This window comes from Protopterus annectens, chromosome 9.part0, assembly GCF_019279795.1.
Source record: "Protopterus annectens isolate FY-2018-M chromosome 9.part0, PAN1.0, whole genome shotgun sequence".
In the NCBI taxonomy this organism is placed as follows: domain Eukaryota; kingdom Metazoa; phylum Chordata; order Ceratodontiformes; family Protopteridae; genus Protopterus; species Protopterus annectens.
This window is the reverse complement of record NC_056743.1, coordinates 203,844,842-203,865,156: the sequence shown is the minus strand read 5'-3', so window position 1 is coordinate 203,865,156 and position 20,315 is coordinate 203,844,842. Positions and strand designations below refer to the sequence as shown.

The following is a 20,315-nucleotide window of genomic DNA, read 5'->3' as shown; positions in this document are numbered from 1 at the left end:
AAAAGGGAATTACCAACAAGATGCTGTGCCTGTCCACAAACTTATGTAGGACCCTTGGCAACAGAGGAAGAGGAAAATAAGCATACAAAAACATCTATTTTCAAGAAAAGAGATAAGGCATCCATGTTACAAAGCCATTGGACTAAGTACTCTGGATAAGGCCTTGGGAAGTTGTCCATTCAGAGTAAGAGGGGAGGCAAAGAAATCTACTTGATGAGTACCCCACATCTAGACAATGTCCAGGAAAACTTCCCTGTGAAGCATCTAATGGCACATATCTCTACTAGACCTGCTGCGACGGTCTACCACCAGATTGTGCTCTGAGTGAATGTAACCTGCTTAAAGCATCAAGTAATGGCAGATGGCAAAATCCTGTATTATGGGGGGGGCTAGTCTGCAAAGATGGCAGTGACAAAACAGTGGTATTGTCTGAAAATTATGATGGGACTTGGAATCCAATGAGAATGCAGAATCTGAAGTGCTAGGATAAGAGCTCTCATTTCTTTGATGTTGATGAGGTCTTCTACCTGCTGAGGAAATGAGACCCCTTGGACTCTAATGATGTTGGAATAATCCCCCCCAATCCAGGTCCAAAGCATTTGTAAACAGCTTCTGAGTGGGTGAAAGAACCTGAAAAGGTAGGCTTCGATTTAGAAAAATCTGGTGAATCCATCATACAAACTCCCTCTTGATACAAGGCAAGAGAGGAATGGGAAAGACCAAAGGGTGAAATTGCTGTAGTCAAACTTTCTTGAGATACCACTGAAACTTCCACATACACACACTGGCAAAAGGACCGACTGCAATAGTGGAAGACATGAACTCCACGGCTTGTAGAAACTCTCTTGCTGACAACACTTGTAAAGGAAGAAGGGACTGAAAGAATGCTGTCAAGGAGAGGAACTTGGGAGGAAGAATAAAAGCCATCATTGAGAAGGCAGGACTCCTGCATCCCAGGATGACTTGGTCCTGAGAAGGGGTCAGAATGGACTTCTTGAGACTGAGAGTGAAGACCACACTGCGAAAAAGCAGCTCGATAAATTCCAAGTCCTAAAGAAGCTGCTGCTGAGAGGGGGCTTAATAAGAAGGTTGTCCAAGCAAGGAAAAATCTGATTACAATGGAGTCTGCAAAAGGCTAAGACCGGAGCTAGTCATTTTGTAAAAACCCTCATTGTTGTAGAAAGATCAAAAGGCAAAACGGGGAACTGATAATGTGAGAAAAACAGAGAACCATAAATACTTCCTGAAGTGAGGATTAGTAGTAATGCAGAGACAGGCATCCTTCAAGTCGAAAGACACTAGGTAGGCATGAGGAAGCAGCAAGAGCATGAGCAAAGAGACTAGAAAGAGGGAACTTTAAAAAAAAAGTGCCGAGAAAGGAGAGATCTAGAATAAGTGAATCTATAAGAAGCCTCCCTTTCTGGGTAACAAAATCATCCTGGAGTAGAACCCCCATGCTCCTCTGGTGCAGAAGCACAGACTGAATAGTCTCGAGCCAACAGCTTCTGAAGAGGAGGAGGAAAATGAGATAGCCAACAAGGAGGGGGGTTGAGGAAGCCCAGAAAAAGGAGGGAGAGATTTCCAAACTGGGAAATAATCATTGTGAATGACCGAAATAAATTGGTGATGTGTTGCCAAACTGGAAAAGAGTTAACCATTGAGAAACTGGAATCTGGACAAGGGATAGACAAAGACGATTGTCAAATACAAGCCAATTTGTCTGGGAAAGAAGGCTTCTGTCCTCTCAAATCCTGAAATGGTTTGTCAGAAGATGTGTCTTGCCCTTTGAGAGTTGCTTATGATGCTTACACTCAAATGGTGTCTTATAAGGGTGGTTCCTCTGAAATTTAGGGATAGGTGAAAGAAAGACTTGTTTGAGGTCTTGCCATGACCTTCTCTTTATCCTGCTAATCTTAAAAGAGCTCTGCAACAGCAGCAGATCCAAACAGATTTTGGGTATCTAAGACAATGTCAATTCAGCCTTGATATCCACTAGGAAAGATTGCAACCTACGCCAGAATACCACCTGATAACTGACCCTGACGCAGCTGCAGAGAAGCATCATCAACAGTATCATAGCTGCATTTGATGGAATGAGCAGCCACCTAGCAAGGCAACTGGCAGAGGTCTTGGATTCAGAGTCAGACATGTCTGCCAGAACACCCCCTAGAACAGACAGAAGAGGCATGACATATCTGGCAAAGTTATCTGGTAATTAATGACCCAAAAGGCTAAGGTGGCTGACATGTCCACCTTCTTACTGTACCTGTTCATAGCTCTACTATCTTTATGAGAAGATAAAAATCTTAGAGGAGGGAATTGGCTTAGAAGGTTTGTCAGCAGAGAGAGAAATCACTAAAGGGTTAGATGAAGAATTCTTGTACAAGAATTTCTGAGCCTCAGTAACCTTATATAACCAAGTCTGTGGTTTTAGGAGCAGGGGGTTGAGACCCAGCCTGTGAAGCAGAATTAAAAATGTCAAAAAGGGCTTCCAAAAGGGAAGATACTGCAATAGGCCCCAGGAGATTTTATTTTTAAGAGATCATACCTCTTCCATACATTAGGCATTTCCTGAAAATAGACTGTTCTTCCATTGAGCCTACCTGGTTAACAAATGGTATTTTTATTAATTGTGAACTCCTCCCACTAAAAATATTCTATCATTTTAAACAATGGTGCCCAAAAAAGAAAGCTCCTCCACATGGGAATCAGGGGAAAGACAGCATTGTCATCAGACCTCAGAGCAAAAGGGAAATTAATCAGAGGAATAAGACAGGGATTATTCCCTAGAATCCAGATGATCTTCATTATAAGAATCAGAAACACTAGCTCTCTTAGAGGGAGTAGAAAAAGGGAAACCAACAGGGGACGGTACTGACAGACCTTGTGGCGGGTTTAAGGTCAGAAGAGTTCTAAAAAGACCCTGAGTTAAGTTTTTCCACTCCATTTGTGGGTCTTTACCCACAGGGACCAGATGATTTGTCTTTTGTTTTTTCTTGACAGGAACCGCGGTCTTAACAAGCTTAGGAATTCTCAGCTCTGTCTAATGTCAATAAGGGAACCATTGACTTCTTTATAACAAGTAAACGATGAATTCCCCTAAGACCTTCAGAAATAACAAGCCGCAGTTTCCTCTTCTCATCTGCAACAGATGCTGGCTCTGCCTTAGTGCAAAGTGTATGTGAATAAAATGCACCATGTCAGCCCCAAATGGGGTATTGACAGAGGAAGCATCTATCTGAACTGGTCATCAGACCTTATGGAAATGTCCAATACAAGCTGGACAGAAGTAATCTCCAAGCACATCTTTCTAGACTTCTTTTTCCAAAGTGGATGAACATCCAGACTGGTGGAATCAGAAGCCATATTTTCCTGAGCAAATAACTTAAAACGCTAGTTTTCCAAATACACAGACAGAGACAACAAATGGCTGTGCAGGATCTTAGGAACATAAGCCTGGCAAATACAACACTACATGTGATCATGGTCCACAACAAAGCAGAAAAGGCACTTTGCATGTCTGTTGTGGTTAATCTGTCTCCCACACTCACATTTCCACTTTCTGGATGACACGTAAAATACCCAAGCAAACAGAAAAAAAGGTGGAGTCCCCAACAGGGTACTTATCTCCTCTGGGCTCAGGAGTGGATACAAGGCAAGCACCTTTCGGACCGAATTCAAAAACAGCATTTGGACTGGCTGCAAAGTAGTTCTGAGGATTTGGCATTTGTCACTTATGTACCATATGCCTCAGACGTAGGATATACATCTGACATATGACACTTTGAAGGAACAAAGGCTTTGTTATGGTGGATGGATGTACAGCTATCCTCGGCAGGATATACCATTTGTAAGGAATACTGCAACAGTGATAAAGGACATCTGTCTGAGTCCCTTTTAACTACGACAGCTTTAACCAGTCCGGGTTCCAATTACCCTTAATCTAATCTCTCTTAATCTAATGTTTATGTCTACCCCCCACCCCCAAATACGCATAAAGTTTGCATGTTGCTGATACATTTTGAATTGTGAAAAACAAAACAAAACAAAAAAAAAACTGTCATCTGGTAGTGACTACAAACAACCACAGGAAGTGATGTATGTATTTAGGGAAGTAGCTCATAGGATCCTGATTAAGTTATAAGTAAGTGTACGGACTGTTTATTGTAGTAAGCGCTTTCGGTCGAGGTAATCCCCCAACCTTCATCAGACATACACAAAATGACAACCAAGATGCCTTCTTTAAATATATGCCTTAATTAGACTATACATTCTTGTTAATTGAATAATTGGTTGATTATGCTTAAACCATCAAACTATGTATATACTGTGTAAGATGAATACATACAAGAAGGCTACAGTTTTTCCCCAACACAAACAACATTATGAATATAAATGTTATACATATAAATAAATATTTGTATGAAATACATATAAAATATGATTTGGCTATAGATTATTATAAAAATGTTGATTCGCAATAAAATCAAATCACATGATATTTAGTTTAAAATATTGAATTGGTTGAAAATGATGGTTATTTATCAACCCTAAACATTAATATTGTGTTACTACAACATTAATATTCATTTGTAATAAGATTTGAGCGCAATTTAACAGTTATCAACATATTGTCAATGAAACATAATAAAACAATAAATTGCAATTTTGTTTTGTTTTGTTTGGTTTGTTTTGTTTTGTTTTATTTTGTCTTAATTTGTTGCATTGTTTATGATGAGACATGCTGCAATTTATTGTTTTATTATGTTTTATTATGTTTCATTGACAATATGTTGATAACTGTTAAATTGCGCTCAAATCTTATTACAAATGAATATTAATGTTGTAGTAACACAATATTAATGTTTAGGGTTGATAAATAACCATCATTTTCAACCAATTCAATATTTTAAACTAAATATCATGTGATTTGATTTTATTGCGAATCAACATTTTTATAATAATCTATAGCCAAATCATATTTTATATGTATTTCATACAAATATTTATTTATATGTATAACATTTATATTCATAATGTTGTTTGTGTTGGGGAAAAACTGTAGCCTTCTTGTATGTATTCATCTTACACAGTATATACATAGTTTGATGGTTTAAGCATAATCAACCAATTATTCAATTAACAAGAATGTATAGTCTAATTAAGGCATATATTTAAAGAAGGCATCTTGGTTGTCATTTTGTGCATGTCTGATGAAGGTTGGGGGATTACCTCGACCGAAAGCGCTTACTACAATAAACAGTCCGTGCAATTTTTGGTCTCTGCTTGGTTCGTTTCTACTTTCTTTTTGATTTTGGTTTTCACTTTTGGTATTACTCAGTTTATAAGTAAGTGTGTTGTTCCTGTCATTTACTAGTTTTGATGAAATCTTTGTGGTAACAGACGAAAATGATAAACCAATAAAACCCATCTGAAGTATAATATAACTGCAGTTAGACTGACTTTTTGAGCTTTTGGTGCATTTTTGAGCTGTCTGGGTTGTGGTCACTACCAGTTCACAGGTTTTTGTTGTTAGTTAGCTTTGCCTGTGTTTACCACTCTCCTTTCTATTTTGAATAGCACACAGATTCTGCTATGAAACTAAAGATTTATCAAAGCAAAAAAAACTGTGCATACTGCAAATCTTGAATCTTACTTGTTTTCTGAGGAATGAAGGCAGAAGAGTCTGAAAGTTCTAGAACTGATAAGTGCTGTAGGTTGGATTCTCTGCGTAAAAAAAAAAAAGAAAGAAAATATACTAGTGTTAAAACGCTATAAAAGATCCACAATTATGAAATATAAAACAAATACACAGCAATGACATCAAATCAAAAACCAAAAGAGACTGCTGAAATTCAACATAAATACATTCTCAATAAACGATGGCCTATGTATATTTTTTCTTCAGTGGCATTTTTCTTTAAATCAGTTGACCAATTACTAATTCTGAATCCAGTAATTTCTGGAGGCTGTGGGATGGCAGCCGTCATACAGATGGTTGGTGGGTGGTCTCGCTCTCAAAAGATTCTGTTAATAAAGATGTATAATGTATGTCCATACCTGCATGTCACATGCATTTAAGTAATGCTTACTGTGTACTTTTTCTTTAATGTGGCATTAAACTTGCCCTCAAGCTCCACAATACACCCCTGACCATTTACAATTACAAAAATATTAAAATAGGATACTTAAGTGAATTAAGTGGATTTATATAGTCTTGCAGGAGTACTTCGAGAAGCACAAGGGAAAAAAAAACTGGGTGTTGGAGGTATACATATCTATTTATGGGCTTTCTGGATGACCTATGATGAAGACTGGCTCAGATAGCCAACTAAAAGGATCTGGCTGACATCCTTTCTATGAGAAAGAATATGTATTTGTTAATGAGCAGGATGACTGGTCAAAAGACCATAGCTTGTTGACTAAGCGTCGAAAATACAAAAAGCTGTGAAGAAAGGAACGGACACTCGAATAGCTGAATAATTTATTGTCAAGCGCTTTTCGTTTGCCTCCTTTGGCAAACTTCTTCAGACAAAACTAGTGTTAAAAAAACAGGCTCTTATATAACAATTGCCATGATCAATTAATCATAATTAAGAGGTGAATACATTTTTTAAGCTATACAGTCACATAAAAGCTAAACGTCTTGAATTAAATCCAAATTTTTAAGAAACAAGTATAAAGACGAATATAAAAATATAAAAACAAACAGATAAACTAGTAACCAACAAATACTCAGTATAATAATGGATACTGTACAAAAATGACAAAATTGTACATGCTAACTTGTAAAAAATAATGCTTGGTTGAATCACACTAAATAATCATCTTTTAAAACTTAATAATTTTAAAATACTAGAAACTGAACAGTGTTCGTTCAACCCTGGATAGTGATAAGCATTTAACCTAATCTGCCACATTAACTCATGTTCCTCCAACCTGACTTGAATTGGGCCACCCCTAACTTCGTGACAAATCTGGTCTATGACTATAAACTTAAAAGAGTGGTCAGGAAACGAAGATATATTCTTAGCTAAAGCATTGTCTAACTTCACCTTTTTGACCGCATAAATGTGTTCGTACATGCGGTCACGGAGTCTACGCTCCATTTTGCCCACATAAAAAGCTGGACAGTTCTGGCATAAGGCTAAATAAACTATCATGGTAGAATTACAATTAGCTCTGCACTTTATATAAAACAGTCTGTTGTACACTCTAAACTTATTGGATTCGATAACAAATTTACAATAGTTGCAGGCCTGGCATTTATACATACCTGTTGTCTTTGACCGTAAAGGCTGTTGATATTCAAACATTGATTTTAAGTTTCTTGCTTTCCTGTATGTAACTTGTGGCGAATGGCCCAACTTCACAAAAACATTAGCGTCGATTTTAAACAAATCCCAGTTTTTCTTAATAATATTCCAACAGATGTTACTGTCAGTATTAAAGGTAGTAATGAATCTAGGGTTTTGGGTAGTGTCACACCTAGAAAAGTGATGGCAAGTTGACTCAATATCGGCACTAATGTCAGTGACCTGGTGATGTAAACCCTTAACTTGTAGTAGTGGTCAATAAAAATTATTACTACGTTTGTTTGTAACTTCACTGATAAGCTCATCCAGCATAGTCTCAGGGTAGCCACGAAACAAGAACATGCTCTTAAGTAGCTCACATTCATTGATAAAGTCAACTTCATGGCTCACTATTCTGGCTGCCCTGACAAGTTGTCCCTTAACAGCAGCTTTTTTCTGAAAGAAAGGGTGACTAGTGTAATGTAATAAAGAATTGGAAAACGTAGTTTTCCTATGTACTTTAGCAACATAACAGGACAAGTTCAAATCTTTGGATAAATAAATGTCCAAATAAGCGATATTTTCATAACTGAAAGTAAAAGTGAAATCCAAGAATTCAGTAGTGTTATTGAAGTACTTGACTAATCTACTTCCAAAAAACTCGTCTCCATTTAATAAATTAAAAATATCATCTAGATAACGGGTGTAATAAACAATACCTTCTTGGGCTAGTTGGTTGTTAAATACATATGTATGTTCCCAATGGGCCATTACTAAATTAGCTATACTGGCCCCACATGGGGAACCCATAGCTACACCCACTGTCTCCAAATAAAAATTTTCGCCAAACATAAAATAATTCTTACTGAGAATCAATTCCATTAATTCATTAGATAATTCAATATCCCTATTACTAGCTCCTTTCCTCTTCAACATTTCACCAACCCAATCAATGGCTATAGTATGTGGAATGCTTGAATACAAATCCTTCACATCAACTGTAAGGAAACTGTACTTGGCATTGAAATCTAAAGCATTGATTTTCTCTAAGAAGGACCACGAGTTCTTGCAAATCTGATTTTCTTGAATTACGTACTTCTGTAGAATCGCGTCTACTACTTTGGCGCAGGCATATGTGGGTGACCCGCGCCCGTCAACTACAGGACGCATAGGGGGGTTAAAATGTCCTTATGTATTTTCGGTATACCAAATAAATATGGATACCTAGGATACATTGTAGTTACGTAATTGTATAGCTGTTGATCAAGACGCCCTTCTATATACATTTCTTCTATGCAGTTCTTTATTATGTTATAAGCTTTGTTTATTTCTGATCTAGAACTTAAAGAATAAGAAGAAATGTTCAATAAACATGTCATGCGTTCAAAGTAGTCTGTATTGTCAAAAATCACAAGACCCCCTCCTTTATCTGGTTTACAAATGCATATATTACTAGATCTTATATATTCTAGGCATTCTTGTTCAACATTACTCTGGACATTCCCATTCCTTTTCACAGAGCTTTGAGCAAACTTCTGTCTAATGTCTAGTTCACACATTTGTTCAAACATCTGAATAAGAGGGTGCAAGGGTGGATTAAATGTGCTCGGAATTCTAAAAGATGTATTGGTATCCAAGAGTGACTCACCTCCCATCATTAAACAAAAGTTGAGTTTCCTCGTGAACATCTTAACGTCAATAACGGTTTTGACAAAATCTACATTCTGCACAGGTACGCAAGTGTACCCCTTAGAAAATAATTCTACCATGACTGGTGAAATTTCTACAGAGGAAAAGTTATAAACTTTAAAGTCTCCATTCATATTAGTTGTAATGACTGGAAACTGTTGATTTAAATGTTCAGGCAAGGTAACATTTTCAGACCCTGAACCTAGCTGTGCTAAATCACTATCATTCAAATCGGAATCAGTGTCAAAAACAATAGCATCCAATACAGGTTCGCAGTTAAATGACAAATCAAATTGAAACAGTTCACTTCCTAAACTCGTATTTAATTCTTGGAGTTGTTCCCCTTTCTGTTGGAACGATTCTTCTGCTGACGTTGTTGTTGTTTGGGTTGTGCCCCTAAAAAATTAGGGTTGTGAGAATTAACATTGTGTTGCATGGTCTTAATATTATTAATATTCTGAATCCTTTCACTCCGCCTAATTTCATCTGGTAAAGGGTCTTGACCATTCGTTACATCATTTACCAAATTGGTGTCATGATAACTATTGGTCACAAGGCAATCATTAGAATTAAGCATAGGAAATGTAATGTTGTTACCATGTTCGTTTGCCCTATTCGAGGGACGCCATACCTGAGCTGAAGATGGAATAGGGTAAGCGAGACCTTCCCTGTAGGCTTTACTGTCCCTACCGAGTTTTTTAATTTTGTTGTTCTTAAGTTTAATTAAATAATCATCGATACTAGTAAAAAGTCTTCCGTATTCGTATTTGTGTCTATTAAACTCATTGTCCAGAACATCTGCTTCCTGATTCAATGTCTCAACAGATATAGTATAATGTTTAATCATAAGTTCTAAGAGCTCAAAGCCATGTCGATCGAACATGGCTAAGTGGTCCTTATGGAATATTGCGTTAGCTGATAGACCCGTTGGATATTGATGATACCCGTTGGATATTGATGATGCCCGAGTCCTTTCGGAACTATTCTGCGTGACAGACACTCCTGGAAATACGAGATTTCTAATTTAGTTTTTTTGATTTTAACCAACAAACTGTCTAGTAATTTCTGGTTGGAAACAATGTTGGCAGTTTCATTCATACTGTCATTACCATGCAGTTGTTCTTGGTTAATGGCAGTGTTAAAAACAAAATTCTCGGAGACCCAAGATGAAATGTCAGGATAAAATAAAGAGTTATTGCTCACCCTTGTTTCTGCTCGGAGGTCCTGTTGATTAGGTAACTTTGTACCAGGAGCTGTGGCCACAGTGTTTATTGCGGCCACATGCAGAGTTTCTATATCCGTCAACGTCGGAACTCCAGTACAACGGGAACCTGAAGAAATGGAATCGACATTTACCGGTGGAGCAACCGTAACTGTCGAAGTCGGATAGTCTAAGGCTGGATTTCTCCTCCGCCCTTCGTTGTCGTCTGAAGAATTCGAACTTGAAACAGCAATGTGATTGGTTGATGAATTGTTGACAACATCATGTTCACCCGAAGGTAGAGGTAGAAATGGATTGTTGGTTACTAGAGATGGTAACGTGCACAACCTCTGTTGTTGCCTCTCAATAGCATCCAATCTGCCAAGCATAGAATCCATTTTGCTGAGCAGAGAAACACTGTTCAATTTCTAGTATTTTAAAATTATTAAGTTTTAAAAGATGATTATTTAGTGTGATTCAACCAAGCATTAATTTTTACAAGTTAGCATGTACAATTTTGTCATTTTTGTACAGTATCCATTATTATACTGAGTATTTGTTGGTTACTAGTTAATATGTTTGTTTTTATATTTTTATATTCGTCTTTATACTTAAATTTCCTAAAAATTTGGACTTAATTCAAGATGTTTAGCTTTTATGTGACTGTATAGCTTTAAAATGTATTCACCTCTTAATTGTGATTACTTGATCATGGCAACTGTTATATTAGAGCCTGTTTTTTAACACTAGTTTTGTCTGAAGAAGTTTGCCAAAGGAGGCAAACGAAAAGCGCTTTACAATAAATTATTCAGCTATTCGAGCGTCCATTCCTTTCTTCACAGCTTTTTGTATTTTCGTTGGTTGTTTTACTTTCCTACTTTTTGTTGACTAAGCGTGTCAAAGATGTACGATATCCCTCACTGGAGGGATCTTCAAGATGTATCAAGAGAGAGGAAAAGTACAGTTTTGTACCTACCATAAATGTAGATGTTCGAGGATCCACATTGCTGCAGTCCTAACCATTGGGTAGTCCGCTGTCCAGTCGGCCCGAATACCAAAGTATATGGCTGACGTCGGTCAAGGCGCATTAGACTGATGTCAGGACGTCAGGGTACTAATGCGCATGACCGACGTCATATCCTCAGTCTTTTCTTGCCCCAGATGTCAGAAGACCCTAAAAAGACAAGGCCTAAACCAAAAACACCAAAAAGCCCTGCACCAAACATATATATAATATATACAAATTTACAAGAATATAGCCTAACCCACACCACCACCCCTAAACACAGAGGGGAAGGAGGGAGGGATTGGACTGCAGCAATGTGGATCCTCGAACATCTACATTTATGGTAGGTACAAAACTGTACTATGTTCTTCATTCCACATTGCTGCAGTCCTAACCATTGGGTAGAATCCCAAAGCAGAGGTAAGGGAGGCTGGCAAATCATAAGGAAGCAGGAGCTGTCAACATGCCTTGCAAAATAGCTGTGGCAAAACCAGCCCTAGATTTAGAGTAGAGAGGAAGGTGGTAATGCTTAGAGAAAGTATGTACTGAACTCCAAGTAGCTGCCTCCAAAATATCCTTAGTTGCCACCCCCCTTAGAAATGCTGTAGAAGTGGCAGTAGCCCTAGTGGAATGAGGCCTAATCCCAGCTGGAATCTCCTTGCCATGATGGGAATAACAAAATGAAATGCAAAACCCAATCCACTTAGAAATAGTTTGCTTAGACACAGGCTTGCCCTGAGAACCCAAAGCAAAAGAAACAAATAACTGCTGAGACTGCCTGAAATCCTTAGTCCTGCTTAAATAATAACGTAACTGCCTATGTACATCCAAAGTGTGCAAAATCTTTTCTCCCTTATTTTGGGGATCTGCATAGAAGGTAGGCAAATGAATAGTTTGGTTTAAAGCCACACTAGAAACCACCTTAGGCATAAAGGAAGGATTAGTACGTAATGATACCCTATCCTTATGGAAAATCAAAAAGGGCTCTACTGCCATAAGGGCCTGCAACTCAGAAACCCTTCTTGCAGAAGTAATAGCCAACAAAAAAGCAGTCTTCCATGACAAGTATTTCAATTCAGCAGTAGCCGCAGGCTAAAAAAGGTTGTAGAGTAAGTTTTTCCAACACAAAATTGAGATCCCAAGCAGGAGTAGGAGCTCTACGTGGGGGTCTTATATTCTTTGCCCCTCTAAGAAACTGCTTGAACAAAGGATGCGAAAACAATGGAGGGTCACAATCATAGTGAGCTGAAATTGCTGCAGCATGAATCTTAATGGAAGAGAAGGACAAACCTTTGTCCAATAACTCAGTAAGATATTGAAGAGCCACACTCAAATTAGGCTCAGAAATCTCCAAATTCTTTGCTGCACTCCAAAATAAAAATCTCTTCCATTTTTCTGCGTACACTTTCCTTGTACTAGGTCTTCTGGCTTCCATAATCACATTTAAAACTTGTTGAGGAAGTTGAGACCTGCTGTGTTTCAAAACAGAATATGCCAGGCTGTTAGATGAAGAGAGTGAAGCTTGACATTGAGTAGGTGACCGTCCTTCTGAGATAACAGGTGTGGAATCAAAGGTAAAGGCCATGGAGGCTTCCTTACCAGACTCCTTAGTAGTGGGTACCAGTGTTGCCGAGGCCAATCTGGAGCTATTAAAATCATCCTTGGCTTGTCTTGTCTGACCTTTAGGAGCACCTTTGGGAGAAGAGGCAGAGGTGGAAAGGCATACACATGAAGATTTTTCCAACTGAAAGAAAGAGCATCCACTTTCCAAGCTGTATGATGAAACCCCTTTGTGCAAAACTTTGGCAGCTGGTGGTTTAGTGGAGAAGCGAACAGATCTATGTCTGGAGTTCCCCATGACACTGTCAATTTCTGAAATACATGAAGATCCAGTTTCCACTGTGGGGATCCATGATTTGCCTGCTTAACATATCTGCTAAGGAGTTCTGTGCTCCGGCAGAAACCTTGCCTGAAGAGTTAGTTGCAAGCTGAGCGCAGTCTCCCATAAAATCATTGCTTGCCTGCATAGAGGATAAGAATGTGTTCCCCTTGTTTGTTGATGTACCACATGACAGTTGTGTTGTCTGTTAGAATCAACACCTGCCCAGGAAGAAGTAACTCCTTGAAAGCCATTAATGCAAACTGGACTGCTAACATCTCCTTCATGTTGATATGTAGATGCTGTAGTCTGGCAGGCCACTTGTCTTGTATCCACTTTCCATTTAGATGAGCTCCCAAGCAATGTCAGAGGCATCTGTCGTTAAAATCTGACTCGCCTCTGGCCGGGTCACAGAGAGTCCCTTGTTTAGGTGACATTCCTGAGCCCACCACAAAAATTCTTTTTGAATGCAAGGTATTATTTGAATGACAGTGTCCAAATCCTGGCAGTGCTGTGTCCACACATTTTTGAGATACCATTGCAGCTTCCTCATATGCAGTTTGGCATTGGGAAGCACCATAATACAAGATGCCATGAACCCTAAGGCTTGAAGGACTGTCCTTGCAGTCAGCCCGGACTGAAGAGATAGTTGATGGAAGTAACTGGAAAGATTCTTTTGTTTGTCCGGGGTTAACAAGGCCATCTGGGCTGCTGTATTCAGTCTCACACCCAGAAAGCACATGTCTTGAGAGGGTACTAGACTGGACTTTATTTCGTTCACAGAATACCCTAGGCATCTTAGCACTGCTATGACATATTCCAGATGCTGTAGAAGGTCTTCCTTTTCTTGAGCCAGAATCAGGCAGTCGTCCAAGTAAGGATAGATTTGAATTCCTTTTAGCCTGAAGTAAGCTATCACTGGAGCCAGAACCTTTGTGAATACTCTGGGCGCAGTAGATAAGCCAAAGGGCAATGCAGAGAACTGATAATGAGAATTTCCAGCTCGAAAACGCAGATACTTCCTGCAACTTAGTCTTATAGGCACATGAAGGTAAGCTTCCTTGAGATCTAAAGTTACCATCCAATGATCTTTGCCCAGCAGAGGTAAAAGCTGTTGTAACGTCAACATCTTGAACTTGGGAATGTCCAGATAAGTGTTGAGGATAGATAAATCCAAAATTGGTCTCCACGTGTTCCCCTTCTTTGGTACTAGGAACAGGCGAGAATAAAATCCTAGGCCCCTTTCTGGTACAGGGACTGGCTGAATGGCCCCTATTTGGAGTAACAGAGAAATTTGCTTGTGAGCCTCTTCCCTTTGTGGAGGGGGAACGTCTGGCATGCCTTTGAAAGGGGGCAATGTATGGAAATAAAACCTGTAACCGTGGTGAATGATATCCAACACCCATCTGTCTTGAGTGATTAAATCCCAATTTCCTTTGAAAAGAGACAGTCTTCCTCCCAAAGGAGCTGCCAGACGAGAATCTACTGGCAGCTGAAAAGGCAGGTCATTGGGTCTGTTTACGAAAGGACTGACCCCTGCCCTCACCAGAGCACTGAGCAGGTGAACCCCATGTTCTAGGCCTAAAAGAACCTTGAGCTCTGCCCCTACCACGTCTAGACCTACCCCTAGACTGAGAATCATAAGCAGGATATGTCCATCCCTTAGTAGGCCAATTTCTACTAAACTTCGGTGGCTGCACCTGCAAAAATCTTTAACAGTTTGCATAGACTTAGCTTTGTCCTCCATTTTCTTTAAAACTGCTTCCACAGGCGAACCAAATAACACATCAGACTGTAAGGAGCATCCAAAATCCTAGTCTTAACATGCTCTGCTAAATTCTGATCCCTCAACCAGGCATGCCTGCGAAGAACAGAACTAGTGGCAGCCACCCTCGAGGAGGCCTGCACAGCATCAAAACCACATTGCAAAGAATGCTTACCCACTTGTTCAGACACATGAACTAAATCCAGCAACTCTTTACACTCTATACCTTCCGCCAAAGCATCCACCTTAGATTTCAATTGTGAAAGGAGATAATTTTGATATTTTAGCATGTGAAACTGACAATTCAACGCTCTCATGGCTAAAGTGGAAGAAGTATACACTTTCTTTCCCCACCTATCCAAAGCCCTTGCCTCTTTATCAGTGGGAACAGGATTTTTAACAACAGAGGCCTTAACACCTTTAGGCCCCTGAGAAATAGTTTCCGGGTCTGCCCTAGGACTCTTAAACAGATACTTATGAGCTTCAGGCACCCTATAGTACCTATCAGGTTTAACAGGGGCAGGAGGCAAAGAATCAGGGTTCAGGGAAGCCTCTGCAAAACATCTTCCACCACATTCAACACAGGAGGTATAGCTAAGGGCCTATGCTGGGGTAAAATAAGAATTCCCTAAGCCTTTTCCTGGAATCAGAGTAATCTTGGCCTTCCCATTTAAAGTGCTCCCTCATGGAATGCAGAGTCTCTGAAAATGAGAAATCCTCAGGAGGAGAAGCTGTAGGAGTGGAATCATCCACATCAGAATCAGAATAAGGAGGATACTCCTGCAAGTCTTCCGCAGAAGATTCAGAAGCCTCTGAACACTGTTCAAAACTCTCAAACTCAGGTTCCACCCTAGGCCTCTTATCAGGAGGGGGCATAGAGCCTCTAATCATAGTAATTAAATCTTCTGCCATTTTAAGCATATGTTTCTTAGGCACAGAACCTGAAGTGCTAGGAGAAGCCCCACTGAAGCTAAACTTGGCCTACCTCTCAAAGAAGTTTTGGAAACAGAAGGAGAGGCTCTAACTACCTTGGGAAGAGAGGGAAGAACAGTTACCTGAGAGGCCCCTCAGCCTGGCCTACCTCCTGAGAGGGCACATCCTGTGACAGTAAAGTCTCTGCCTGAGACTCCAAAGAAACTCCTGGCAAAACCTCTGGCTCCACTGAGCCTTCTAAAGAACCGACGTCCGGGACTGCCGGTTCATCAACCCTAGGCTTTGCTGTTTTGTCCTTGCGCTTTTGATCGAAGCGGCCGGAGCATCCGGCGGCATTTTATAATTACAACCCTTCCCAAACACTAACCTGGCACAGTCTAACCTTCTCTTAATAGTGCGTTTGTTAAATCTAGCACAAGAGCGGCAACCAGCAACGTCGTGCTCAGGCCCTAAACAAGGTATACACAAAGTATGGTAATCCCTATGAGGTATCTGCTTCCCACAAGAAATACAGTTATTCACTTTTTCTGACATCCGTTAAATACTGAGGCAAGAAAAACCAAAATGTTCCCCAACGGGGTACTTAGCCAACTTTGATTCGGTCTGAAACTCCGACTTCGGAAATTTTTCAGAACGCCAACCTGCACTCGCAAAACTGCTTCTGCATCGGACCATGCGGCAAAAAAGACTGAGGATATGACGTCGGTCATGCGCATTAGTACCCTGACGTCCTGACATCAGTCTAATGCGCCTTGACCGACGTCAGCCATATACTTTGGTATTCGGGCCGACTGGACAGCGGACTACCCAATGGTTAGGACTGCAGCAATGTGGAATGAAGAACATCCACAAACATTTTTTAATCCATAGTGGACAACAGACAGAAAAGCAATTTCTGGTAGTACTGCTTTACCAAATCCTGTACTACTTCTAGACGAAGCATCAGGCTTGCAATGATTACCAAACACGCTGACAGAAGATCAAGCTGTAACTTCGTCCATGTCATAAGCAGAACAGTTCTTAACATATGCAATGGGACTGTTGTAGTCCTAAAAAGAATTGCTCCTGACAGTTTCCATCAGGATTTTACTTTGGCTTTCATAACAAACGGCTACATAATGGATGAACTGTGCTCACAGGCTGGTCTTGTCTACCTTTAATAATAATAATGATGATAACAACAATAATAAAAAGCACAGACACTTTCTTTGATTCTTTCGAACATAGTTGTTGCCTTATTTTCAAGATCTCTTTAGTACTTTCCAAATAACGTTGCTGTTTATGCACATCCAGTGCATGCAACAGCCTATCTCCTCTACTTGCGCGTATTTTATTGTTTTTCATTTGTTGACTAGGACAGCCCTACTTTGCGGAGCCATTTTTCAGTGTAAGCCTTGAATAAAAGCTCTGCAACAGAAACTAGGCATAATGACAAGTATAACATTTATGATGCATGAAAATATTCACGTCACAGTGGCCACAGTTACTTAAACAAAAAGGCAAACTAGCCTAAAAGAAAGCCCTTATGTGGTAGGAAACAGCAATACAGTCTTATTATATACACACTACAGGTGGTGACAAAACAGTGAAAGGGGAGATAAAAACTCAGGATAGAGTGAAACAGGATAAGTGAGGGTATGTATGAAGGGTGGACCTTTCATTAATGGACATGGTGATTAATTCTTAATATTGTTCAGAAGAGAAACCTCAAGGCATGAAGCAATTAGCGCAGAGGATTAAAGCTCTGAACTGCTCACTAGCTTTGTCCTGTAACCAAGGGTACAGAATTTGATTCCTTCTGCATTCAACTGCCTGCTGTGCGACTATGAGCAGTTTACTTAATCAGAAGGTACTTCTGAGTCAGTCCTTTGGTCCAATGGTCTTCACAGTTAATAAATGCAAAAAATAACAAAAAGATTATTGCACTGAAGCCTGGATGCAGAAAGAGGTTATTTTAAGAACACGGCATATAACAAGTTTATCTTGAGGTCTAGCAGCCCATCAGTAGATTAAAATATTCATAGCCACAGGCATCTGTACCGGGAATCAGTTTTCTAGAAGTCCCTTCAACACTGATCACTCATGCCAATACTTGTTCAAATATGTACATTTTCTCAACCTTCTGCCACTTGCAACAGTCCAACCTGAGAAAATGGGGGTTAACTGTGACTCATCAAAAAGTGATCCCTCACAGATCATCTGAGTATTAAAAATACTGGGTCTATATTAAATTCTCGAAAGCAGACAATGTCGAATCTGACATTGTCGACACGAGAATAGCGAAACTGCAGAACATCGAACAAATAAATGGAATCTCCATAAGGGGAGATTTCTGTTTACTTCAAGATAGTGCAGTCTCGGAGTTGGTATATTTAAAGTAGTGGGGGTGCATGGGGGTTTGCCCCCCTGCCTACACGGTTTATTTTTTTTTATTTTTTTTATTTTTTTTTCAGAACATTCAAAGTTACAGTTCCATCACTAAAGGTCTACCTTTAGTGATTCAAACTGTTAAATATTCTATGTTCTAATATAGACCCAAAACACCCATAATACTTAGTCCATCAGCCCTCTCTGCCCGGTGTGCCTATAACTGGGTTGAATCCCAAATGCAAACCCATTAGGGTGGAAGGATGTGGGCTTTAGTCAGAAAGAAAGAAAAAGTTAAAATGACCAAATCCTAAATAACAGAAACACCAGAAGTCGTCCAACTCAAAGTCACGGTACAGAAAGTAGTGCTTTCTGAAGGTGTAAATCAAGAATGAAAAGGTCAAAGCACAGATATCAATGGAGACATGTCTGAAACCAGCACTGAAAGCAATTGTTTTTCTAGGGTACAGGGCATTTCAAAGGGAGATATGTTGCTTGATAGTACAAGAAAATGCAGTTGGCAATTCAAGTGGGAAAGGATTCACTTGGTGAACAGCATCCAATGTTCATCATATTGATCACTGTTGCAGTATCCTACGCTACATAGGTTATTTACTGTCACATATAACAGCTGTTCGGCTTCCAAAGTTTCAGGGCAGCTTCCATGTACCCTAACCATCACACAGCTCAAGCAGACTAAAAGCAGATTTGTGCACCAATCCCTTCCAAGCTTTCCTGCCACTGAAGACAGCTCCCCTCTGCAGGCTTTCAAGGATACTGTCACAGCCTGTGCTATTCCACTGCAGGGTAGAGAAGTTCCCAATATGGGAAAATTTTCCACTTCTAACATTTGGTTAAAATTACTTTCCTAGTTAGGAAATTTTTTTTTACACTACAAATTTGTATTTTACCTGACTGTCACAAGACTTAACTATACTTTTAAACAGGTCGTCACTTTTTTCCTGTCTGTTAAAAATGGCTAAATACATTCTAAAACTTGGGCGGCGCAGTGGTGCAGCGGTTAATGCTGTCGCCTCACAGCATGAGGTTCTCCGGTTCGATTCTCGGCTGGGGTGCCTTCTGTGTGGAGTTTGCATGTTCTCCCTGCGTTCACGTGGGTTTCCTCCGGGCACGCTGGTTTCCTCCCACATTCTAAAAACATGCTTCTGGAGCATTTCTCCCCGGGCCTCCGCTGAAAACAGGATCTGTGGAACCTAGTCGGACTTTCCCGGTCAACAAATGTTAAATAAATTAAAAAAAAAAAAAAAATAAAGTAAAACAAAGGAGAAAAAATGTCAACGCAAAGACTGAACTCAAACGATGTACTCAGGACGGTAATGTTACTGATGCCTCATTTAAAACCAAACTGAAAATTATTTTGATGTGATGAATCAACCAATATAAAACTAAGAATATTTGTTGCAAACTTGTGTAAATTTATATCTCACATATATTTTGAAACCAAGGCAAGCTAGGTTACGATTTGTTTTATTCAATTTTTGCTTATAGATGAGATAGATATTTCAATTTTGTTATACGGTATTAGTAACATAATTGTTTGTTCTTATGAAGTCTAGGCATTTGAGAGAAATAAAAGCACTTAATGTGTGTACTTCATGTAATAAAAAAATGTTGGTTCTGGCTTTTACAATCCTGGTTGTGTCCTTGGAGTTCACAATATTCTAAAACCATTTTCCTGGGGAGAAACTGTTTTTATTTTACTTTTTGGGGCTGGCAAAGTAGTGCCTTTTTTTACAGGGAAAATTTCTCTTTTTGGACTTTTACTAGCTTGTGCTGCTTAGTTTCCGTGGGGAAAAAGGCACCATTTTCAGCTTTACCATGGAACAAACTACTAGTACCACAGTCAGTCTTTCTTCCAGCCACAAAAATTTAAGCCAACTGCCTTTGCCACAAGAGCACGCTAGCAGTTTGCCTCAGTCACAAGTAGGAGGCTCTGCTGTGGCCAAAGCTGGTTCCTCAGACCATTCATCTTTTACCCCAGATCCATACAGCACCTACAGTGACTACGGAGTTGGCCACATCCTCTGCAGCTGTTGGGGTGCCCTCACAGGGCAAGGGGAGAACCATTCTTGTTGGCCCTGGCAGAGGGAATAGGTAAGACTTTGCTGTTTAGTCAGAATGTTGTGCCTATCCCTGGGGAAGCTGCTGCCATTCATAAA

The 20,315-nt window shown here is 39.7% G+C and overlaps 1 protein-coding gene across 1 annotated transcript in view; it reads right to left on the bottom strand.

Annotated features, from left to right (window-relative positions):
• NUP160 (nucleoporin 160) overlaps positions 1-20,315 on the bottom strand; it is a 1,498,284-nt gene that overhangs the window by 579,519 nt on the left and 898,450 nt on the right. Inside the window, exon 21 of the mRNA XM_044082750.1 lies at positions 5,657-5,727. Coding sequence (XP_043938685.1) covers positions 5,657-5,727 — 71 coding nt within the window. The remainder of the gene's footprint in view (positions 1-5,656; positions 5,728-20,315) is intronic.